This window comes from Natator depressus, chromosome 1 (genome assembly GCF_965152275.1).
Source record: "Natator depressus isolate rNatDep1 chromosome 1, rNatDep2.hap1, whole genome shotgun sequence".
Classification (NCBI taxonomy): domain Eukaryota; kingdom Metazoa; phylum Chordata; order Testudines; family Cheloniidae; genus Natator; species Natator depressus.
Window position 1 is genome coordinate 180,385,045 of NC_134234.1, and position 25,405 is coordinate 180,410,449.

The 25,405-nt window shown below is 47.2% G+C and overlaps 1 protein-coding gene across 4 annotated transcripts in view; it reads left to right on the forward strand.

Moving 5' to 3' along the window:
* Positions 1–23,683: 23,683 nt before the first annotated feature.
* Positions 23,684–25,405, forward strand: part of CADM2 (cell adhesion molecule 2) — a 1,028,770-nt gene continuing 1,027,048 nt past the window's right edge. For 2 of the 4 annotated variants that reach the window (XM_074971692.1, XM_074971719.1), the window contains exon 1: positions 25,154–25,224. In XM_074971692.1, coding sequence (XP_074827793.1) covers positions 25,185–25,224 — 40 coding nt within the window. In that variant the 5' untranslated portion in view covers positions 25,154–25,184. Of the gene's footprint in view, positions 24,115–25,153; positions 25,225–25,405 lie in introns of those variants that run through there. The other 2 variants (XM_074971701.1, XM_074971709.1) reach the window with 2 other exon arrangements.

Genomic DNA, 25,405 nt, shown 5'->3' on the forward strand with positions numbered 1-25,405 from the left:
GGGAAGGCTTGATAAAAATCCTCACCAATTTGCATAAGTGAACACCGACCCAAAACCCTTGGATCTTAAGAACAAAGAAAAAGCAATCAGGTTCTTAAAAGAAGAATTTTAGTTGAAGAAAATGTAAAACAATCACCTCTGTAAAATCAGGATGGTAAATACCTTACAGGGTAATTAGATTCAAAACATAGAGAATCCCTCAAAGCAAAACCTTAAGTTACAAAAAGACATAAAAACAGGAATATACATTCCATTCAGCACAACTTATTTTATCAGCCATTTAAACAAAACAGAATCTAACGCATATCTAGCTAGGTTACTTACTAAGTTCTAAGACTCCATTCCTTTTCTGTTCCCAGCAAAAGCATCACACAGACAGACAGAACCTTTGTTTCTCCCCCCCTACAGCTTTGAAAGTATCTTGTCTCCTCATTGGTCATTTTGGTCAGGTGCCAGCGAGGTTATCCTAGCTTCTTAACGCTTTATAGGTGAAAGGGTTTTTCCTCTGGCCAGGAGGGATTTTAAAGGTGTTTACCCTTCCCTTGATATTTATGACAGGTAGTTAGGAGTTTATTTGTGTTCTGGTTTTGGAAATGATATGAGGCTCATATCATGTATTTGTAAATTGGGGTAAAAGTTGGGAAAAGTGGGCGATCCTGCGCTGACTGGTAGTGCACTTTGTTTGGGTGAGAAACGCAAATTCAGCAAGGGGATCTCAGCAGCTCTGCCTGAGAGACCAAGGGCTTTGTTCAGGGGTTCTGCTTTATTCTATGTTCTTCACTCAGAGATTTTGAATACTGTGTAGACCTGAGTCTGAAGAGCAGGAGTTGATTTCTTAAGGCCAGAGTGGTGGTAGTGGAGCTGATATTATAGGGCTAGACTTGACTAGGGATCAGCTGAACTGATGGGGCAGACTTCATGGAGCTGGACATGATAGCACAGCTGGACTGGATAAGACAGGCAGAGCTATCCCCTTATGCCCACTTGGCTACAACTGAGTGTTTTGGGGTTTGTGAGTGAGAGTTCCTGCCTATCTAAAACATATTTGGAATAAAACTTCTGGTCCTTAACAAGCTGATCAATTAATAACTGGGCATTAACCATACCCCTCATATATTCCACGCATGTTTATGTAAATATGTGATTATTATTTGGCTCCCTTCCCCCTGCCCTCCTCCCCCCCAGAATTGTGGTTTGATATTCTAAAGGACTCCTCTGTATTTGCAAACGGAGATGAAATACCTGGAAAGGTGACCAGCACATTTAGGGTTTTTAATTCCTAAACCTGGGCACAGATAAGATTTGGATGGGAGTTCCAGCCATCTGCTTTATTTTAGAAAGGGGCCCCAGACCTAATAAAGAACTGACAGATTGGATGATATAAATATGCCTAAAATAAAAATAATAAAAGATCATTTGAAATGTCCTAGAAATGTAGTAACTGGTTTTTAAACATTAAAATGCTTAAACAATTTGATATATTCTAATTATTTTTTTTAAATTAGCATGTATGAATATTTATGTTAAAACATAGATTTCACATTATGCTGAAAAAGCATCAATTCTTGGCATATCATCCACAACATAAAGCAGGTGGAGATATGTGAGGCAGCATAAAACAAGGGTTTCTAGTATCTTTCTTCCCATCAAATTAGCTTTGTCATAATAAATAGCAATTGTAGGCAGTTATAATTATTTAATTTACCTATTTTGCCCTCTTTGAAATGTTATAACTCTAAATGCAGAAGCAAATCAAAATTGGGCACTGCAGGAGACAAGAAACCAGACATCAATAGATGGACCAGTGCTTAGATGCAGACTGGTGACTACTATGTTTCTACTTATACATGATAAAATAAAGATGTACTTGTGACCATGTCATATTTAACTATTTGTCACCATGAAAGTCTGTGATCTTCTAAGCACTGAAATGTGGCATAATTAATCTGGCAAAAGAAGCAGACTCATTAGAAAAGAGAATATGTCTATTTACACACAATTATAAGACAAGACTAACATTTCAGTTCCCAAACCCAGAAAAATTAAACATTACTCACGCAATGGTTGACATTACTCTATAGGGCCAGTAACATTACTCCATTTCCACCCAAACCAGTCTTGAACTTCCCAATTTTAATTCTTCCTTGAACAGTTATGATTCTTGACATCAGCCCCACCACTTGAAAAAGTTACCTACAATATGCCACAACTTCACACTAATATTAATATAAAATGCAAGAAAATAGCTTCAAAACCCAAAAGACATTTTTTCTATTTTACTGCTTTTAATCACCTTTTGTGCTGTCATGTAACAACACTGATATTCATGACATTCAACTGTACTTGCAATAAAAAACTTTTGTGATTATCAAACACCTCTGATTTGCTGCAACAAATATTAGCACCTGAAAAAGTTGTTTATAGTCTCTGGTAGTCCTCTCCTATAAATATTTACCTTTATATATTTTGGATCTCATTGCACTAGAATCTTGCCCTGTGGATTGTAGTCCATTAAAGCTCCTGTATTACAATTTCCTATGGAAAAACAAAAAATACACTTCTTTTGATAGCCACAAAATATATTTTATCTAACCCCTAATTGCATATTCCATCTAGTGTTGAACTGCCTACTTTCATTGACCTCTGTAACAATCTGGCAAGTGATATAATGGGATATTTCACTGCATCTCAATGTAAATATCAACATTTAGGGGGGAAAGGTATTTGTGTGATATTATGCAAGTCACTTAACCCAGACTTTTCACAAGTGGTCACTAATTGTGTGCTCATTTTCTGGATGACCATCTTGAGACCCCAGGTGGTGTATAGTCTGCTGGCTCTCTGCCTGGACTAGACTGCTGTCTCTTTATGTCTCTTGCCCCTGTGTTGCCATTCACCCCACTCCAGGGTAAGCTCAGTTCACTGCAGGAGCTGGGCTCATTTACAGGGTTCTTCCTGGGTCGAATTATCTCCAATCCTTAGTGCTGCTCCTTAGGTCCAGTGACAGGGCATTGACAGAGAAAAGACATCCAGATCCTTTCAGGGCTGAAATCTGTCTGCTCTAAACAAAGGTGGAAGGGAAAAGGGAAGCTAGTCATTGCCTTCACCTAGGCTTCCCCAGCAGACTCTCTTCTTAGGCACATTTTCCGCCTTGCATCTGTGGCCAGCTTCACCTTTTTTAAGCTTCCCTTCTCCAGGCAGCATATACTCTGTAGGTGCACCTAATTGTCACTACCTGAGAGCAGAGAATCTCCTTAAGGCCCATCTACACTTACAGCACTGCAGCTGTAGCGCTTAGTGAAGATAGTACCTATGGTGGTAGGAGAAGCTCTCCTGTTGGTGTAAGGTACTCTACCTCCTCAAGAGGCAGTCGCTATGTCAACAGTAGAAGCCCTTTTGTAAACATAATGCTGTCTACACCAGAAGGGGTTTTCTACGCCCCAAGTGATGTAGTTATACTGACATAAGCTTGTAGTGTAGACCAAGCCTTAGGCTCGCTGTCAATGGGATGGGGGCGTGTCCCATCACAGGATTGCACAGGAACTCTCTGACAGAAGTAGCAACAGAACCTAATTGTACAGGGCAGCATTTGACAGTCTTACACTTGAGGCCCTCCTTTTTCTTCCTACCATCCCCTGCATCATTCCTACACACCTGTGACTCGGTAGGTGGGTTATCCTTACTGCTGTGACTGCTGCTTTGCTGCTAGGGAGGGGGGACAGTGGCAGGGACTCCTCTCTCTAGTCCATGCACTGCTCCTGAAGACCATCTGCTTGCTGGACTGCTAGTCCGCCCACCCACCTCCTGGAATCCAGTAGGTCCACTCATCTTCTCTGGGACCGTTATAGCAGAGATTCTCTCAGCAGCTCACGTGGGTGCATGTGCCCGTCCCTTTCTCTTCCCCTCACTTTGCAGTAGGCTGGTGGGCCTCCTCCTCCCCCTGTTTACCTACCGGTCCCTCCCTCTTGTAGTTTGCAGTCCCCCACCACTCCCATGTGATCCCCTCCCTCTTGCAGTTTGCTGCTTCTCCCCACCCGCAGTTTGTTAGCTGCTTCCTAGGGTCCCTTTTGCTGTTTGTTTACCTGCCTTCCATGCCCCACAAGGGCTCCCATTGCTCTTTTGTTATCTGCCTTGCTCAGAGACCCCACAACCACTTTGCTGTTGGCTACTTGCCCCACCTGGTCCATGCTATTTTGTATTCACTTTCCCAGCCCCTCATTTTTTTCTGTTTGTTCCCTGCCTCACCCTGGCCCGCGCAGCCCCACACACCTGTGCTTTCCTTGCACTTGTGAATGCCCTCCACCATTTTGTTTCACCCCCTACTTGCTGCACATTGTCACACTTACAGCTGCCCCTCACCCACTGCAGCCAGAGGTGGTGCAACAGTATCTATTTTGCCCCATGCTCTCCTTGATTGATTTCACTAACCCCTCCAGGTTTTGTTTGCACCCTCCTCCATCACACATAACCTAGTGGGGAAACAGGGTCAGCCTCTGTTTTCCCTATCCATACCCTTCCCTTTAACATTTCTACTCTCCCTTCTAGTATCTGTTCCTTTCACCTGCTTTCAATGGCAGACCCCAGCTCAACTACACATGAGGCTTCTGCGCTGACAGCTTCATCCATGGTGGGGGTGAGGGGGCAATACCCAGCCACTGTTGTTGTCCCAGCTCAGCTTTCTCCCCCAGCAGCTTTCTCCCCCAGCACAGCTACCACCAATACCACTGCTGCCAGTACCACCAGTACCCCTAAAACGGGCAGCAACAGCAGGCACAGAAAGGGACTCCTCTAACAAACCTACCACCACCAAGGGAACCTCCCTGGTCAGCAGAAAAGGCCAGGGGAAGAAAAAAGGCAAGGGCCCTGCCCAGAAGACTCCTTCCCTGGTGGCCACAGTTATTGCTGCAACCTTGCCAATGGCCATTGTTCCCCCTGCCATCCCTGCTGACAACTCTGGAGGCGCTTGCTCTTCAGCCCCCAGAGCATACGCCCTTCCTGCTACCCCATCACCATCTCCTGCAGCCCCCACAGCAACCACAGCTGCTGCTATTGCTGCCAATGCAGCCTCTTCTAAAGTCAGTGGTGGCCATGGATCCATACCCCGGCCAGGAGGCATGTCATCTGTCTCACCCCACGTCAAAACATACGTGCTGGCATTTGCATGAGTGGAAGGGCTCTTGGCCATTGCGGCAGCCTTGAAGATGTATGGGAAGTTGGTCTTCTTCCAGGCATCAGAAGCTGCCACCCAGGAGGCGGTGAAAAAAGTCATCTCAGTGAGGGGCCACTTTGTCCTCCTCAAGCCCCTGGATGATCTGGGCATACAGGTGGTCCTTACTTCCATCCCACCCTTCCTCTCCAATGCTGCCCTTCTGCTTCTCTTCGCCACCTTGGGGAAGTTGGTCTCCACCCTCAACCCTCGCCCGTTGGGCTGTAAGAACCCCACCCTGTAAGAACGATCACCTCCTCTTGTTCCACCAGCAAGTCCCCAGGTAGTTGGTGGTGCATGGCAGAGGGAGCTTGGAGGAGTATTTCCTGGTATCCTACCAGGGTGCCTTGTACTGGGTCCATTATTTGTCTGGGAATGGTCAGCTCTTCCTCTGCTAGGCTTCAGGGCACATCCAGATCAACCGTCCCTCAGCACAGCAATGGGGGACACCCAAATATTGTGAAGGGTGCTGTCCCTGACACTGCTCGTGACCCTACCTTCCTGGTCCCCCCACTTCTTCAAAAGCCAACTATCCCACTTGAGTGCTGCCCCCCATTGTGCCCAGCCAAGTGAACAGTCCCTCGCTGCTATAAAAGCATTTGGGCAGGGTCTGCAGAGAGGAGGGATGGTGGTGACATTGGGGAGTCCAGGATAGGCCCATCTCAGGGCGAAAACCACCTCTTCCTCTAATTCCCCATTCCTGCCTCCCCAAACCCCAATTCTATTGCCCTTGCCCTCTGGACCCATCCCTGCTGGCCATCCATCCAATGACACCACAGAGGGCTGGGTACTGGGTATGGCGGGGAAGTGCAGCAAGAGTAAGTCACTGGCCCGGCACCTCCCACTCAGGGATAGGGAGGAGGCCTCCCATAAAGTATCTACAGGGATGCCACTGGATCTGCTTCCATGTCCCTCGATAAAGTCCCGTGAGAGGAGCTGGCTAAGTAGGCTCTGGCAGAGGAGGGGGGCAATGCCCATCCCTCACGGAGTCCCTTGTGAAGAAAGCCTCAGAGGGAGAGAGCGCCCCCCCTTTCTCCCATCTTTCTCCCTGTGACATACCAGGGTGAAATCCAGACTAATGAGCAGCTGTCACCCCCTGCCCTGCAACCTTTGGTGCCTTGCTGAAGTAGCTCTCATCTGGGCCACTCACAAACAGCCTTCCAGCATGTAAGCCACCCCCTGAGTGTCTGTGTGTAACTGCATGGTGCCAGACACATTCGGGTTACACTGTCTCTCCCACCAGTCTTGGTTATACTGCAGGCTGACCCCAACACACCCTCACTCCCAGATTTCCCCCAAGAAATATATGTCCTGTATTGCCCAGCCCCTCATGGGTAGTACAAAATATTTTAAATCCATTATTCCTTGGAATAATATGCCAGTTTATTATCTCAAATTGTTATTCGGACACTTCAGTTTAAACACACTGGATTAGATAAAACAGTAAAACAAGTTTATTAACTACAAAAGGATAGATTTTAAGTGAGTACAAGTAATGATCCATAAAAGTTAGAAATGGTTACAAGAAAAATAAAGATAAAATGTTTACTATTGCCTAACTTAATAAACTGTATCAGATTCAAGCAAAGTTTCTCATCACATGCTTTCCTCAGTCTTACTGACCAAACTCTGTACGTCAGGACTCCTCCCCAAAAGTCCAACTATTGCTTCCTTTTTCTCTTCAGGTGAAGTGAATGCAATGGAACAGGGAGAAAGAGAGGGGTGCCTTGGGGTGTTTGTCCCTCCTAAGTTTCAATCCCCCTCTTGAAATTTTTTTCCAGCTGGGCCCTAGGAGACAAAGAGTCTATGTGGAAGAATGGTCCCTGCTGATTTTTTAACCTGTTTGAACTTCTTTTGGCTTCCCTTCCTCCTTTATGACTCTGTTTACTGCTTAAATGCATATTAAGCAGAGCACACATGCCTTTGTTTAGGACAGACCTGTTTGCCAACTTCTGTTTGGGTAGGGCTTTGGGGTTTGGAACATGTTAATAACATCATACAGGGAAATCTTGTAACCTTACATACAATGTGGCCAAATATATTTTATCAGGATGATACTGAAGAGGAAATTATGACAAGTGGTACCTTACAGGCCATGCCTGGTACAAAATTATTACAACAGTGTATATTGTGTGAATACAGGTGTCAAATATAAAGGGAAGGGTAAACCCCTTTAAAATCCCTCCTGGCCAGAGGAAAAATCCTCTTTCCTGTAAAGGGTTAAGAAGCTAAAGGTAACCTCGCTGGCACCTGACCAAAATGACCAATGAGGAGACAAGATACTTTCAAAAGCTGGGAGGAGGGAGAGAAACAAAGGGTCTGTCTGTCTGTCTGTATGCTGCTTTTGCCGGGGATAGACCAGGAATGGAGTCTTAGAACTTTTAGTAAGTAATCTAGCGAGGTATGTGTTAGATTATGATTTCTTTAAATGGCTGAGAAAGGAACTGTGCTGAATAGAATGACTATTCCTGTCTGTGTGTCTTTTTTGTAACTTAAGGTTTTGCCTAGAGTGATTCTCTATGTTTTGAATCTAATTACCCTGTAAGGTATCTACCATCCTGATTTTACAGAGGAGATTTCTTTACTTCTATTAAAAGTCTTCTTGTAAGAAAACTGAATGCTTTTTCATTGTTCTCAGATCCAAGGGTTTGGGTCTGTGGTCACCTATGCAAATTGGTGAGGATTTTTACCAAACCTTTCCCAGGAAGTGGGGTGCAAGGGTTGGGAGGATTTTGGGGGGAAAGACGTGTCCAAACTACGTTTCCCAGTAAACCCAGTTAGAGTTTGGTGGTGGCAGTGGAGATCCAAGGACAAAGGATAAAATTAATTTGTACCTTGGGGAAGTTTTAACCTAAGCTGGTGAAAGTAAGCTTAGGAGGTTTTCATGCAGGTCCCCACATCTGTACCCTAGAGTTCAGAGTGGGGGAGGAACCTTGACAACAGGGATGTATTCCATCATACCCCCAATTTGGCAATGAAGTGGAAGTTGCCTCTGGTACTGACGTAGGACCCCCTTATGGCAGGCAGCAGCCTTAAAGAGATCTTCCAGGAGATCGAGGCACGGTATCTGAACCCTGTAGCCCAGGGGGAGAATGACCCTTTGCTAGCAGGCCTCGCTCTGGGTGCCAAGTCCATCGCAGCACCCAACCCTTCTTCTCTCCTTCCCCAGCCTACTGCCTGGGATGCTGCTCCTGCTCTTGCTCCTGGGGTGCCCCCTGACTTTTCTATTTGTTTGGCTGTATATGGCACCCAGTTTGAGACTGCCAAGCCTATTGTTGTGATGGCTGGTACTAAGCTGCTGGGCTTAGAGTCTTTTGTGCACCCTCTCCCAAGACAGGACAGTTGTTCCCGGAGCAGCATGGGGGCCCTAACCTAGTCAGTGCCCAACAAAATGCTGAAGCTGTGAGCGTCGAGCCTACCATGACACCCAGGCCCAGTGTCAGAGAGGACCCCTACACAAGTCAGATCTTGTGCCTGGTGAAGTAGTGCCACACCCCAATCTCACTACAGACCCCACCCCTTCCACCTCCTGTGCTGTTGCCACCCTAAAATTGTCATCTTCCCTTTCTCAAGGGGTGACTCTTGGGAGGCGATATTTGTATTCCCCTGCTCACTCCATCAGGGGCTGGTGTGCTCCCTCTGCCTTATATGTTTGGGGGCTGAGGCAGACAATGTTGTACGAGTGGTATTGCAGCAGGGTTCCATTACCTTTGAGGGAGGGGCACACACACACACACCACTGACAGGACCCAGCTGGAGGATAACTAGGGGTGTGTGCTCAGTTGACAATAGAGAGCTCTTGCCCACCCTCACCCTTCACTGAAGGACAAGTTGTGGCAAACACTCATGGCTCCAGAGGGAAGGTGTAGTTTGCTCTCCCGTGATCGAGAGACTTCTGTCTTGTCCTCCAGGCCATGAAGGCTTTGATGGGGAAAGGCAAGGGGATCAGAAAACAGGACGCTGAAGCCTATCTGCAGGACCGCAGCTTCCACAATTCTCTGATCACCTTCAGGATTGGACACAGATTGCTCTGTGTCTCCATGAGGGTTGGTGATGCTCCTGGCCATGAGGATCCTCAACCCCGCCCAATGAGACCAACCACCTTCGCTACTCTTAATAAGAGAGGCTATACAGTGAGTCTCCGCATGTGCTAGGCACTTTCCTTCCTTTGGGAAGGGGGGTACTCTGATTTTCCTGCAGGAGACTCATACCAACGTGACTGCCAAAGCCAGCTGGTGGCTGGAGTGGGAGATGGGGTGTACTTCAGCCACCTCACCAACACTCTTGGGAAAGGTGCCCACCCTGTTCTCCCTTGACTTACATCCTTAGGTGCTGGGGGTAGCAAAGGTCATGCCAGGCTGCCTCCGGGTCTGTGTGAAGAGGCTGATACTCAATCCCTGATACTGGGGCCAGAGTAGGTGCGCTTCTATCAGCGGGTGTCCACCTTCCTTGGCACACTGGATCATCATGAGTGCCTGGTCCTGGGTGAGGATTTTAACACCATCCTGGATATGTGATACTGTCTTGGAGCAGAAAAGCACCAGGCCGCTGTGTGTGTCCTCAGGGAGATTGTCAACAATCATTTCCTGGTGGAAGTCTGGGGGGACCAACACCCACAGGACTCCACCATCTTCACTTTTGTCTGGGTGAGGGACACTTGGTTGTGCCACTCCTGGCTGGACTACATTTACATTTTTTACTTTCACATCTTGCAGGCCTACTTCTCCATCATCAGGCTGGACCCATTTTTTGGACCATCACTTAGTGGCTGTGACAGCTTCACTGACACCCAAGCATCTGGGACCAACTTACTGGCATTTCAGTAACAGCTTATTGGAGGATGTGGGCTTTGCAGCATCCTTACAGGAGTTCTGACTGGCCTGGAGGAAGCAGAGGCATGCCTTTCCCTCAGCATGGAGGTGGTGAGATGTGGGGAAAGTGCATGCCTGGATCTTCTGCTGTGACTACACCCAGGGGGCCAGCTGCGGGAGGGATGCAGAGATAGAGCAGTTGGAGTGGGAGGTTTTGGATCTGGAGAGGTGCCTGACCACTCACCCAGGGGATCCATCCTACATCCACTGCCTTCAGGAGATGGATTATGGCCCCTGCTCCTTCTATGTCCTAGAGAAAAAGGAGGGATTTCAAAAAGGTAGAGGGCAGCAATCTTCTCATAGATCTGGTGAACATGGGGGGGAAGGGCCAGTACCTTCTGCACTAGCTTTTTCTCCCCATATCTGACCATAGCCAATGCCTGCAGGCTCCTGCAGGATGAACTTGCTATGGTCAGCATGGGCAACTGGACCTAGCTATAGCAATCTCTCATTCTGAATGAGTTCTCAGAAGCCTCCATCTGATGCCCACCAACAAATCTCCAGGCATCAACAGGTTGACTATTGATTCTACCACGCATTCTGGGACAACCTTAGCCAGATCTTGCCACCATATGGGCTGAGTCCTTGGAGATTGAGGGGGGCAAGCAGGCCATGCTCACCCTGCTGCCTTAGAAGGGGGACCTCCATGACCTCAGGAATTTGTGGCCAGTTTTGATATTAAGCACAGACTACAAAGTCATAGCAAAAGCCATCTAGCTGCTGTTGGGTCCATGCTGCCGGACATGATCCACCCTGATAAGACGTAAACTATCCTTTAGTAACCTCTATCTTGTCCAAGACCTATTCCATCAATCACATAGGGATGATCTGTCATTTGCCCTCCTGTTCCTGGACCAAGAGAAGGCTTTTGACAGGGTGGATCACATGTGGATCATGGGCACTCTGCAGGCATTTGGCTTTAGACCTCACTTTGTGGTGTTTCTCCAGATGCTGTATGCCTCTGAAGAATTTCTGGTCAAGCTCGACTGGGCCTTGACCTAACCATCACCTTCAGTCTAGGAGTACATAATGGCTGCCTGCTGTCTGGTCAGCTCCATAAGCATCACTACTGAGTCCTTCCTCCATTTCCTCTGGAATAGGATGATGGGGTTGGTGCTTCGGGAGCCAGACTTGTGGTAGTTCTGTGGACGTATGCAGACAATGTGCTTTTTGTGGCCCAGGACCTGGGAGACCTGGTGCAGGTGAAGACTTGCCAAGACTTAAGCAGCCTCCTTTGCTCAGGCCAACTGGGTAGTGGGGAAGAACTCTGGCCTGATGATTGGAGTAAGTGGCAGCCAAGCTCCCTCCCCAAGTGCTCTGTGCCATCCAGTGCTCTATCTGGGTGTGTACTGCCACTGATCCCTCCTGTAACAGAGCAAAGTCTCACCAGTGCCACACTCTCTGCTGGTCATCCTGGGAATTAGCTCTTTTCCAGCCTTAGATAACCCTCTGCCAGCCAGTGGCTCACCTGTCTCAGGCCCCCATGTCCCTCCTGGACCCCAGTGCCCCTTACCCTGGGGTTCTGCCCACTGCAATACCCCCACATATTGGGTCTCTACTCCCAGGGGTAGAGAGGAACCCCCAACCTTTTATATCCACCTTGCCTCAGTGGCTACTGCCAGTCATCATCTAGTCCCCTTTCACTGGAGCAAACTGTAGTCTGAAGAGGCTACTCAGCATTAGCAAGGGGGTTGGACCAGCTGCTTCTTCCTTTTCCCAGGCTGCACCTCCCAGCCCCAGTACCTGCATAGGCCTTTATCAAGGCCTCAGACTGGGGAGTTGCCAGGCTGAGAGCTGCCCAGCTCCTCTTGCCCTTCCTCCAGCACTGCTCTGTCCAATGTACCCTTTGCCCAGGCAGCTAAGTCCTTCTCCCTCCAAGACTGGAGAGAAACTCTGACCCAGCTCCTCCGTTAGGCCTTCTTATATTCCCAGCCCAGCCTTGATTGGATGTCTCAAGCCTGCTCCTGATTGGCTCCCTTGGGCAGCTCTTTCCCAGGGCTGTTTTTAACCCCTTCCACACCAGAGGGGGGTGATTGTCCCGCTACACTTCCCCACTGAAAAATTGAAGCGATCTAGAAGCCAAGGTGTCTGACCAAATGTGGAGGTGGATGGTGCTTCTCCAGTGCCTTTCCCTTTGGGGGAGGGCACTGGTACTCAACCAACTGGTCCTGTCTATGCTCTGGCACTGGTTAAAACACCCTGAGCCCAAACCTGGGAATCTTGGTCAGTCTCCAGAAAAAGATCCTGGAGTTTTTCTGTCCAGGGCTGCACTAGGTCTATGTGAGTATCCTGAGTCTCTCCCTGGAGGAGGGAAGACAGGGCCTGCTCTGCATCCACAGACAGGCCCACACCTTCCACCTTCAGATTCTGCAGAGACTTGTTTAAAAGGCAGGTAGTTTGGCATAGAGCATGCTGGCACACACCTTCCTCTGCTTCCTCCAAGGGCTCTGATATGAGTGGCAACTCTTTTATCTCCACACAAGAAGTCTCCCCAAGACCCCTCTGAGCTGCTAGTCTTTTATCAGGACCTCTTTAGGATCTGGAAACTAGTTAGAGCAACCAGGTCCATAGTAGCTGCTGAGGAGAAGGACCTCCTAACTGAACCCCTGCTACACAATCCACACCTTAGTGTGCAGGTGACGGAGTCCCCTTGATGAGTCAGAGACTGGTCCTGGCTGTTACCACCAGACTTGCAGACTACTTGAACTACAATCAGAGGGACTGGGTGGACCCCACAGCCTTCAGTCAGTGCATGGGGTTGCCAACCGTGTTGTGTGCTCCAGGAAGTGAGGACAGCTTTGCCTCCTGCTTCTCTTGCTTTCCTCAAGCAGGTTCTGCAGGAGAGTGCTCCCCACCCAGCCCTCACCCCTGGCCCTCCAGAACTTGTCATCGGGCCCCTTCTCCGTGATCCTCCCCACATGCCCCCAACACACACCCTGAGCTGTCTGCACGACATTCAGCTGGTCCATCTCTGAACCATACCGGAACAGCATCTGTACGTCCACCATCCACTTCCTGCCCTCATGTCCTGCCCTGACGCCTACTGCCACCTGAGAGGGCAAGGAAGCCAAGTGGGCCAGTCCGTACTTCACTCTGATTCCACAGCCCACTGGAGACATTAATTGTCAGCTTCTTCATGGAGCTGTGAGAATTGGTGTGTACCTGGCATGGTTCACAAACTCCCCCAACACCTATCCCTTTTGGAGCAAGAAGGACACCCTGGCATATATCTACATATGGTGTATCAGTTTGCACCCCTTTTCCAGCACCTCCAGAACCTTACAACTTGGTCAAATTTGGGCTGATTTTTACAGGGTCAGCAAAAGGCATATTTCTGTCACAAAGGCCACCCCTACCAAAAGTCAAGTTCCCGCTTCAAACCATAGGGTGCTAAAGCTGTTCAAAGTAAAGATCACCAGAATTTTTTAATGTAGGCAAAACAATGTATTTTCCCTACAGTCATTCTCAGAAACAGCTGAACTATTTTGGCTGTAATTTTCCAGAAGTATTCAGCCTAAGACAGACACTCGGCATGGAAAATTTCAGCTTAAATGGTTAAAGTTTGGCAGTTGTAAACAACTGAAAACAGGGTCTTATAATGGAAAGCTTCAGGTAACCTTAATAATAGGTGCTGCTACGAGCCCTGCCTATAATGATCCAGGACCAATCTTAAAATAATTGTTGAAGGTTATTCTAATAGAGATGATCACATAAGAGATAGCACAAATGATCTGATTTTCTAAGAATCTACCTGGCTTCCCATTTTCCAGCAATAATTTTGCTGAGACAATAAAAAGACTAATCAGTTTTCTTGTCAGTTTTATTTTCCAGGTCTCCTGTGCAGCCACAATACTGTAATGTCTGGGTTGCAAATAGGCAGAGAAGTGTTTTGTTTTGTTTTTCAATTCAAGTAAACTGTTTCCTTTGAAATATTTTATTTAAAATCTTTATGAAAATATTCCTATTACCATTATGTTTTGTAAGGCCCTGCCTTACATCCCTTTCTTTCTTCCTTTTTAAAAAAACTAAATGTTGAATCTAGTGTATGTCTATACTGCACAATAAGCCCAAGCCCCTCTGCTGTCCACACACAAATCGGTGTGACTCATGTGAGCAGGTACTCAGGACCTCTGTACTAGAACCCTACTAGGGGAGTGGTTCAGAGCCCAAATCCAACTGTGACTCTGGTCCAAACCCTGTCATTTTGCAGTGTTGATGCATTTCAAAGATCTGAGTTAGAAGATAAGCATAGTGCAGAATGGATGTGTTAGCAGGGCTGTGAGACCTGGATCCAGCAATTGGTGAACCAAGGTTTACAACGTGGTGTGGATGTTCAAGCATGGGCTTGGAAACACTGAGACCATGAGCCTGGGTCCCACATACCTGGGTTTACAATGCAGTGTAAATATATCCAGAATGACCTGGCAGCCTCCTTGTAAATTACCAGAACATATGATAAAATCATTAGCTGTGGTGCTGTTAGTAACAGAAGACATTCTTAAGGCAGTGAAGTGACTTGTATTATTTATAACATTAACAGCTTCCCTTTGTCTTCAGGTGCTGAATATTGCTAAGTCACATCAACTGGATGAAGGGGATATAGATTTAGGCATGCATATATGATCTCTGCATAAATAATTAAACAAAACACAAGATGATTAGAAGCTAACAAAGCATGGACCAGCTATAATATGACAACAAAATGTGGGATAAACTAATATTTAAGAATAATATAGCTTGAATGTATTCTAAAGTATATGCAAATACGTTAGGCTGAGAAAACTTAGAACACAATTAAAAATCAGTCTATAAGAACTTTCAAGAGATAGCATGTTTTTATACCAAGCTGTTAATGCACATGTTGTTGAGTGTATTACGTGCACTTTTAAGGAGACACTATGGAGCTATGGTGATAGAGCCTAACACATTTGCAAGTTTGAGCAAGTATCATTAAGGTTACTTAAAGGAGCTATTTTGCCATGGTAAAAAGGGACTGCATTCTATCTGCATTGGCTCTACTACAGGTACATTGGTAAAGCAAATATATGGAAGATATAAGATAGTTAACAAAAAACATATGACTGTGCTATCAAACACTTGGGAGGATTCTAGCTAGAATTTATATGTAGATCCATTTTCTTAACCAGAGCCCTTTTTGCTGCACCAACTTGATAGGTAAAAAGACAACTTATGATTAAGACAAGCTGGCCTCAATTCTCCAGTAGCCAGAGCCTGGTGTAATCATTTACACCAGTTCAAAGTGGGCACAAAATGTGGTCAAATCAGAATGGTAGCAGTTTTCACTGATTTTGCATTCATTTTAAATTGGCAGAAATCCTGCACCTTGTGCAGCAGGCCTATTGTGTTTTATATTCATTATTTCCCAAATGTGAGTGACATATCTTACATTTATGATAATTGTTTTATAATTAGGACTTCATCCCACACATATTTTATATGTAGTAACTGCAGCATGCAATTCCTTTTACTTGGTTGATCTTACTAACTAATGAAGAACAAAATTTCACTGAATTCATAATATTGCTATGGAACTGATACATACTGTACTGTATATTTTATGGAAATTAACACATTTCCCCTCAAGGAGCATATTTTCAAAGTTCAGTTGCTCTTTACTGAAGTAATTTTTTTAAACAAAAAAGTGCAATGCATTTTATGTCTATATATTTTTATTCACTCCAGTATATGTTCACAGCTGAAAACATTTAACTAAATTAGTAGTTACAGTATTTGTTCAAACCAATGCATTTTCACTGGCATCTTGCAAGTAAATGTTATTCACAGTTTTTAGGAAGGTGTTTCAACCAAACCCACGCCATCGTAAAACAAGCAATAATAACAACAAAAGAAATCTGTGTCTGACTATGCAATATTGCTTAAGTACTAAGGTAAAATTTATCCTGAGTATAACTCCGCCAAAATCAGTTGAATTACAGTTGGCATGGATATGGCCATTGACTTTTAGTTAAATCAACTGGTACATATTTTCTTCATCCAATATTTTAACTTCCACTGGTGTACAATGCTCCATTTCTGCAAGTGGAAGGAAGCACACTGGGCAGATCTGGCTCTGGTGATGTATGGAAGAGAGGAACACCAAATCTATTACATCATCCTCTCATTTTCTGTCACCTTGTGAAAGCCCCTCTACCATTGCTCGGTATGGGCAGATGTAGTGAGCAACCTTTCTATGCAGTATTCCCTTCAAGAGGTGGCTGTTATCCAACAGATGTCAGTACCAAAGTTCATGCATTTAAATGCAGTAATATATGCAGTATTGCCAGCTCTTATTATTTTTTTCATGAGTGACAGAATTTCAGAGGGCTCTGGAGCTTGTCTTGTGATGACATCATAAACCCCAGCCCCAAGCCAACATAATCTCTCCTCTCCACGTGCTGTTCTCACAGGAGGGGAGGGGGAAAAGGAGGGAGCAAAGAGCCCAGCAGCCCAGTGCAAGTTGGCTGTCTCTTTCTCTCCTGTGAACACAACAAGAGGGTGCCTCTGCTCCTCCCCACTCCCTACTGCAGCACCTAGCTTGGACAGGGGCAAGAGGGCAGAAGGGGTGAAGAACCCCTGGAGCTGCCCACCTAGCTTGCAGCCCCTGGCCTGAGATGGAGGGATGAAGAACAGCAGGAGGAGAAGAGGTTTAGGGAAGCTGAACTGGGGAGACGGCGATTCATAGGGGTGGGTGGTCTGAATTGACGGTGGGGGCTGAACTGAAGTGGAGCTGGGAGGGCTGAACTGAAGGGCATGGAAGATAATGGGGTGGGCTGAACTGATGGTGGGAGCCTTAAACTGAGGGGGGTCAGGGCTGATGGGGTAGGCTGAGCTGATGGGGAAAAGAATTGATAGAAGGGCTGGATGGGGACAGAACTGATGGGAGGACTGGAGAATAGCATTAATTGCTGGATTGGGGATGGGCAGATATAGGGGTGAGTGGGGGCCAAAATCACCATACATAATATTTATGGGAGAGTGGGCAACACCAATTGTTATACACACACATGAGATGAACTGGGGAAGTTCAAAAATAAAAAAACCAGACCTAAAACATGGGTGATGAGTGGTAACAAAGAGCCATGCCAACAGGCTGAGGGAAGGCCATAAGAACAATATGAAGAGGCCAGCACTTGCCTTTCCTGGAAAGACTGGATCTTTTCTTTTGAGTAACTCCCTTAGATGCACTGGACTAGAACAGGGTTTCCCAAACTTGGTTCATGGCTTCTTCAGGGTAAGCCCCTGGCAGGCTGCGAGACACTTTGTTTACCTGAGCGTCCGCAGATACCGCCACTCGCAGCCCCCAGTGGCCGGGAAGGGCGAACCGCAGCCACTGGGAGCTGCGAGTGGATGCTCAGCTAAACAAAGCATCTCGCAGCCTGCCAGGAGCTTACCCTGAACAAGCCACGAAGCAAGTTGGGGAACCCCTGAACTAGAAGACCGCATCCCTGTAGTTTTCAAGCCCCTCATATAGACGGAAACTCTATGATGTGAACTTACATGTTTCCTGGTCTGTGGCGCCCTTCTAGATTTCTGTGTGTGTGAGGGTAGGTGAGTAAGTGGGCAGGAAGTAAGGTAAAATATGGCCCTTTCTTACCAGCATATATGGTTTTCTTTTAAAATTGCCTTGAGAATATAGGCTCATCTATATTTTAGCTAAAGCTTCTATAGGTCAGTAAAAGAAGGTATACAGCAAAGATATTCAAAATTACTGGAATATATTAGACATATGGATGAGCTGGCAAGCTAAATAGCTTGGATAGCTAGTTGCTGGATAAGAAGTTGATGCAACTCACTGATGTGAAATACAGTGTAAGATAAAAAACCTAAGGCCTGAAAATATTCATATAAAGAACACTGTTGAAAGGACTCCATAGAAAAGAATACACATCATGGCAGAGAATATAATTATTGTGAATAGCAACATTTTCAGAAGTGATTAGTGATCCTGGGTGCCTCGATTTTTGGATAGCAGACACAAGGTATCTGAAAGCAGCCTGATTTTCAGAGGGTGGATAATCAGCACTTTCTGAAAATCAGACCTATTAAAGTGTCCCAAGTTGGGTACCTAAAGACTGATGTTTTTGAAAATCTTGGCTAAAAAGCCTAAAATAATAACAATAATATTAGTTAAAAAGGTAAGCAATGGTTTCTTTAAATCAGGGGTTCCCAAACTTGGTTCGCGGCTTGTTCAGGATAAGCCCCTGGCGGGCCACAAGTCGCTTTGTTTACCTGAGAGTCCACAGGTACGGCCGCTCGCAGCTCCCAGTGGCCGCAGTTTGCCATTCCCGGCCACTGGGAGCTGTGAGTGGCCGTACCTGCGGACGCTCAGGTAAACAAAGTGTCTTGCGGGCCGCCAACAAGCCGCAAACCAAGTTTGGGAACCCCTGATCTTAGCTCTATCACAAGTATTTCACTTTTTTTTTGCACCTCCTGGGAATATTTTGGCTAATGGATCCATATAATCTTTTCCCTGTCTGCTAACCTGTTCCACATCTTCCCATAAAACTATGCTATGTAATGCAATGTAGAGAGCGTTTGTGGAGATGTGTTCCTCAACAGGCAATAGAAATTGACTCCCGGCATAAATTCTGCATATCCTGTACCTCTTTCACCACATGTAGCAAAACCACACCACTTCTGCTGCCAAACAGGCCTTCTTCAACCTTGGAATGGGATCGAATGGGATGAAAAGCTAAACTTCACCCCTTAGAGAAGAGGACCACTGCTATCATACAATTCGAGCTTCCTAAGACTTAAAAAAATGCTCTGATTTCTAAAAATACAAATAGAGTTATAAGTATAAACAGAAACAATTATTCTTTCATTGTATAAAATACTATATATTTGATAAATTCTGTATTGTTTGTGCACTGTATTATAGGAATAAAAATAAAGACTAGAAAGAGAAGCAAAGGACATCAAATGACTGGGTTTTAATTGTTGCCTATTCTAAAATGGCCATAAAATATGACTTTATAGTAAATAGTCCTTACATAGCTCTGTGCTATAACTCAATCTTACATAAACATTTAACCTTGAATTTTAAAGGTGTTCTATTTTTAACACAGGATTATTTGAATTTCTTTGTTACTATAGGATTATGACAAAGTTGAGAATAAATAATTTAATCATTTTCTTAGGGCTGTTCACACCTAGAAAAACTCTTATAATTCAGGTAACTATTACTGAAAAGATAAAACAGATTAAAATCCAAATGTTGGTTTCTACAGAGGTACCTCACTCTTCATTGAAACCATGAAAGAAGGGAGAATTCAATGATTCAAAGAAAACAAAAGATTGTAAATGAGAATTTAAATATATCTACTTCTTTTTTCTGCTAGAATTCTAAATTCCCAATTATCCTGTCCTTTTTCACATAAAGCTCCCACAGAGTCAAATCTATAGGGGGTAAGTGGCAGGAAACCTTTGTGGTCATGAGAAAAACTGGACAATAATTTATGAGGTTAAACAACCATGGAAAAAGAAAGAAATCGAAAATCTACTGTGACTATTTCAAAGTCTTTGAAGATAATGAAAGATATGATTAGCCAACCCAAAGTTGAATCCTCAAGCATCTAGCTCCCTGACAGCAGAAGTAGTGCCACTAGGGAAAACACTCCTCCTCTCTGAAAAGGCTCAGAGCTTCCAATTAGTGGCAGTCTTTTCTATGATGTTTTCAACCCTTGATCACTGACCATGCCCCTCTTCAGGGGTTAATGTTATCAAAGAGACCAGCATCCTTCTAAAGTGGTATTTTCCCCTTCAGAACTATTCTTTCCAGATATAGCATAGAGTTGGACTGGCTCACTGCAGTGCAGATTTCTTCTCCTGGAAGAAGTGGGATATAGTATTCATCAGACATGCCCAGAGCCTTGTTGTAAAGGGGAGAGACTGTATGGTAGAATGTACAAACCATACACTGTGGCAGGGGAGGATGGAGTTAACGATCTGACTCTGACACACAGCCCTACATGGGCTGCAAGCTGCTTCACCCCATAACACCTGAGAGAAATACTCCAGATGGAAAGAATATCAAAGAGGCAAACAGGAAATAAAGAGGCAGCAGATAGCACAGGGCTGGTTGCTTTGGAAGGGAAAGGATTTATCTGCTAAGTTAGTAAGTAACTGGATCCTAAGGGTCTAAGAAATGACATTTTTCTGGAAGAAAGAAAAATGGAGTCTATCCTTGAAGGGTAGAGAAACTCAGACTACATTTTGTTCAAGTACTCAGTAAGTAGATGACCTTCCTAAGTCTACCTGAGGCAACTTATTGTCTTTTCCCCTTTGATTAGAATTAAAAACTATTTGCAAGCCCCCATCCACAGGGAAAGTCTAGAAATAGGCAAAGAGGAAGAGAGTTATCTGGCTTCTCAGGAACTGATTTTGCTTTGTATCTAACTTTGGGTCCTGATTTGTTGATACATGAATATTATTGACGAAGGGGGTGGCTGGTTAGGCTTCTTCTAATTTTTCCTGATATGTGTTTTCTTAGTGACTTTTGCTAAACTTTCACTGAATTGGTAATTGTACAAGTGGGTTATGCATATTGGGCGCAGCATAGTTAAGGCTCCATTAGGGAGTTCAGTTTTAATGGGAGCTTTAAACCTTCAGTTTGTAAGTCATATTGAAAGGGTAAAAAGAAAAAGCTAATCTTTGAGCACCATTTGCATTTTTCATGGTAGGTTGACAGAAGAGTTGATAAGAATAAGTTTTAAAAATCACCCCTTCTGGCAACATTTTTACTGGATTGTTTTTCTTTGTACCTCTTTTTCATTCTGAGAGTTGCATTTTGGCTATGTTCTTCCATCTCATCTGCTACTTCCTTAGAACAGTAGTGGTTAGCTATAAAGAATTAGCTCTTTTTAGCCATAATGGAAAACAAGTATGTCAAGGCAAACCTATTGAATTTTGAGGCACAGACTTCCTCAGCAAATACCTCTGTGGCCTATGGAGACTCCAATGCAGTAACTTAAGAGTGACCTCAGCAGTATTAAAACAGAGCAACTTATGAAAAGGTATGTGATGTGCTGATGTATTAATATCATTGATAAAAGCACATTAGATCATTGCCAAGTAATTACTGTTGGGAATGTAAGTGAAAGCCTTATGGAGAAGTGAATTCTCATAATGCTGTAAGCAACATGAAAGAAGAAAGGAATGCATGTCTTTCCCCTTAATTTCCATGCTTTTAAGGCTTTGAGGTGTCCTGCTGCAAACTTAACTGTCCCTGAAAATAGCTACTATTTGTTAACAAACAGCAACAACTATGGAAGAGATGAGCTTGGAATATGTGGCTTCCTGAGTCCTAGAAATGCATGTTTTCCCAAAGCCAATAGGTATTCTGCTGGGAATCTGCTGTGGAACACTGCTTGTCTTTGTGCTGTGGAACAGGAATGCTAAACGGACTAAGAAGCAGAATGTACTGTAAAATGTGGAGGACTTGAGAGGTAAGACAGTGAAACATTCTGTCAGGCAACTCAAGGCAAGGTAAGCCCAAAACCTTGTAACTTGGCCAATTATTCAATGAAATGCAAGAGAATGCAATACTGGGGTATGTTTCATGAGTTTTGTTGCAGAGTAGTTCAGCTGCTGTGTTTGGAACAAACTGCTTTGAGTGGCAGTTTTATACCTAGTCAGCCTCAGGACTCCAGGTCCTGCAAGGATTATTGTTAACTCCACATCATTCAGCTGTGAATGCAGTTTTCTTAGCTGGTTCGATATCCAGAAATAGTATGGAACATGTGAATATTACCTTAATGATCTGAGAGTAGAGGCCATTGAGCCAGTCCTTCAAGGAGCTTCCCTCTCCCCACAAACATCATGTCAGGCTTGTAGAATTCAGCCAGCTGCCTTTCATTTAGCTTTTCCTGTCATAGTCAGGAAAACATCTTTCACTATTGCCAAGTTTCCTCTTCCCACCTACCATGACCTGGTAGCAGAACCATTAACATCACTCTGAGGGAAGATATTTTCCCCCAAATATGGGAAGGTATGTTGCTTCCTCTCCCCATGGAGGGAGGCTCATGGTCATCACTGTGAGGAGACAGGAGTTAGCGGTCCCTGGTGGTGGCTCCCAGCTGCCTTCCTATCTCTTGGGGGCGTGGGGTGTATATATCCTTAGGGGCAAGGAGTGTAGCGTCTGGGTCTGGCAGTGACTTTCAGCTGTTTCCTTCCCCATGGCTCTCCTGTATGACCAAGAGGCTTCTGTCAATGCTGTCTGTTCCCTGTCCTGAAGACTGACAGGGAGGGGATCGAGGGTATTGGCCCTCCATAGTACGGTGTTGGAGGTGAATTCTGAACTTAGCAGTTAGCTTGGTCAGGACTAGGAAGATGGTGAGGTCAATTGTTTCAAGTGATGGCTTCTGAGACGCTGGCCCAATACAGTGCCCTTGAGTAGCGGTTGCAGACTTCCTTCTGCAAAGGGGAAGGTTCATATCACTTGGCACCATCGTTCGCGAAGCTGGGCAGGGGTATGAGTTGCAGGTGGAGAATCTGTTTCCCCGAGGCGCTTCCTTGTGCCACAGCACTGATTTTGAAGAGGGAAGGTACCATGTTACCAGGACCCTGTAGTTCCTGGCTTCCCCCAAGAGGCCGCCCTGGATGCAGATGAGGTTTTACCTGGGAGAGAGCTCGATGGCTATTTGCCATGGAAGCATCCACAGTTACCAAAGCAACTCCTGTGGTCTGAACAGTCCTGAGGCGGGCAGCAGTTGCGATTTCGCCAGCGCTTTCCCGCCTGCCTTCCCCTCTCTCCGGCAGGGGAGATGCGCGGGGCGGCGGGGCCGCCGTGGCTCTGGGTCCTGAGGAGGCAGCCGGCTGGACCGTGACTAGGTCCGCGAGCTTCTTGCGTGGGGCTGAGAGAGCGGCCGGACGGGCCCGGCAAGGCGCGGGGCAGGTCTCCTTCTCCGTGGCCGTTGGGGCTCGTCCTGCCCGCCCTCGCTGCTGCCCCCCACCCCCCCGGGAGAGCGCCGTTTAGTCTCCCAGCCGGCGGCCCAGAGCTCAGAGCTGCCCACCCTCCTCCTCTCCGCGCCGCCGGCCGGCCGGGCCCCCGCCCGCGGCCAAACCGCCAACTCCAACGGCCACTTTCAGAACCAGCTCTGGACAGCGCCTTCCCCGCCCGCCCCCTTTTCCGGTTCAGTATCTCCCATTGGCTGGACTACAACAGCGAGCTGCACCTCTGATTGGTCCAGCTGACTGCCACTCAGAGCTGTGGGGTTGTTTTGAGGTGGGGCGCGGTTTTGTTCGCGGCTGAAAACTCTTTGAAACGCTCGTTCGTGGGTTTTTTAAACCGGCGTCTCGCACCACCTCTGTCAGCCACTCATTGGCTGAACGATCAGGCTCGCAGCTCTTCGATTGCAACACTTACCCTGTCAATCATATCCCATCCTGAGGGCGGGCCTCGGGGAGGCGGGGAAGAGAAAGGGTGTGGCTTGAAGGCGGGTGGGGTTTAGGCGACCAGGTGGGAGGGAGTGGGCGTGGCTAAGGCCGAGGCGCGGCTGGAGGGGGTTGGGCGAGAGGCGTGGTGATTGGCGTGGCGGGCGTGGCTCCGGGGAGGGGGCGGGGCTGGGCAGGGGGAGCCGGGCGGAGATTGCCCTTGTGTCTAGAGCTCGAAGCGGCGGGTAGCGGAGCAGGCTTCCCGGGAACCAAGGCAGGCGAGCGCGGCGGGCAGCCTCCTCCGCGCCCAGCTCCAGAGCGGGGAGGGGGCGGCGGGACGACGTGTGCCCGGCGCCGCTGCACGGGGGGGACCTGCCCAGCGCCAGAGGAGGAGGGAGCCGCCTCACCACCCGCCCCCGCGACCCTGGTCCTCCTCCTCACCCCACTGGATACAGCGAGGCAGAGGGAGACACTGCGGCGGCGGAGGCTCCTGCTGGGGGACAGAAGCGCCCGGAGAGAGGCGGCGGAGGCTGCGGGAATCTCTGCCTGGCGCCCACCCAGCCCGAGGGAAGCCCCCCAGGATGCGGCTGAGACCCAGCGCCCTGCTGCGCTTCTACAGCCTCTGCGGGCTCCTCATACAAGGTACCGCCCCCAACTCCGTCCCGAGGCCCCCCCGCCGCGGGGGTGGGGGCAGCCGCGGGGACCCCCCGCCTCCCCCTGCGTCCCCTTCGCCGCTCCTGGCCCCCGGCCTCCCGCACTCACTCCTGCCGCGCTGGAGGGATGCGAAGAGCCTCGGGAGCCTTAATCCTCCCCCCCTTTCCCTCCCCTCCCCCACCAGCCCTTGCAACCAGCCCTTCAACTCCCTGTAACCTCCCGCCTCGGCCACCCCCTCGCCCCCCGGCAAATGTGCCTCTGGAAGTGAGAGGGGGCCGCCGCAGCCGCGTCCCTGCCGCGGGAGCGTGGCTCTTCGCGGCGCCTCATTGGCATGGGCGAGACGCAGAAGAGCGAGTCGGTGCTGGGCTCATATGCAGGAGGCGAGCGGATTTAAAAATATATATACTTAAATAAAAATCTGGAGCAAAGCCAGCTTTCCGAAACCAGGGTAGCTCTTGAGGAGCCCCGTTTAGCTGTGCCACGCATCCTGCAGCTACTTTCCAGACTCGGCTCTTTGGGGTGGGATTTCTCCCCCTCGCCTCCTTCCCCCGTCTCGCCTTCATTAGCAAGAGCCTTCCAAGTGAAATGTAAAACCGCTGTGTGACTGCAGTGGAGGGAGATCTACAGGATACTATTATCGTGCAAATGAATAGTGAGTGAGGGGTGGGAAGAGAAACCCCTCTCAGCTCCCGAGACCTTGTCTTATTTTGGGGGAAGGCAAGAGGAATATAAATGGCACTGGATGGAGAAACCGGCGGAGAGAGTTGGCTCCTGCTGTTGTGGGGGGGAGGATGTGGCCGTGGTGCTGGAAGGAGAGTAACGAGGATCGATCTCTTTCTCTCCGGCTGCAGCGTGGGGGAGTCCGGGTTTGGTCTGGTCACCCCTCCCCCGCTCTCCAGCTGATTGGGGACGAGAAGTTGCCAGATACCCTAGAGCGTGTGGGTAAAGGAATCCTGAAGTTACCCCCCGCCACATGCACCCCAGCGGCCTTGGCAGGATTTAAATGAGGTCAATGAGCCGTCATACAGCAACTTCTTCGCCTGCACCTTTTCTTTAGGATGGCTGCGGGGAGAGAAACATCCCTTTCTTATATATGGGGTAAGGGAGGGGAAGAACCAAATGAACTAAGTGACCTTGTGGGATTTTTTTGTTCTTCCTTCCCCTTGTCCCTGTTGCATTTTATGGAAAGCTTTGTATTTTCAAATCTCTCTAGTGAGCATCGTGTGCAAAGGTCTCTCTGAGGAGGTTAAATTACACCCCCCCCTCCCCAGTTCCTCCC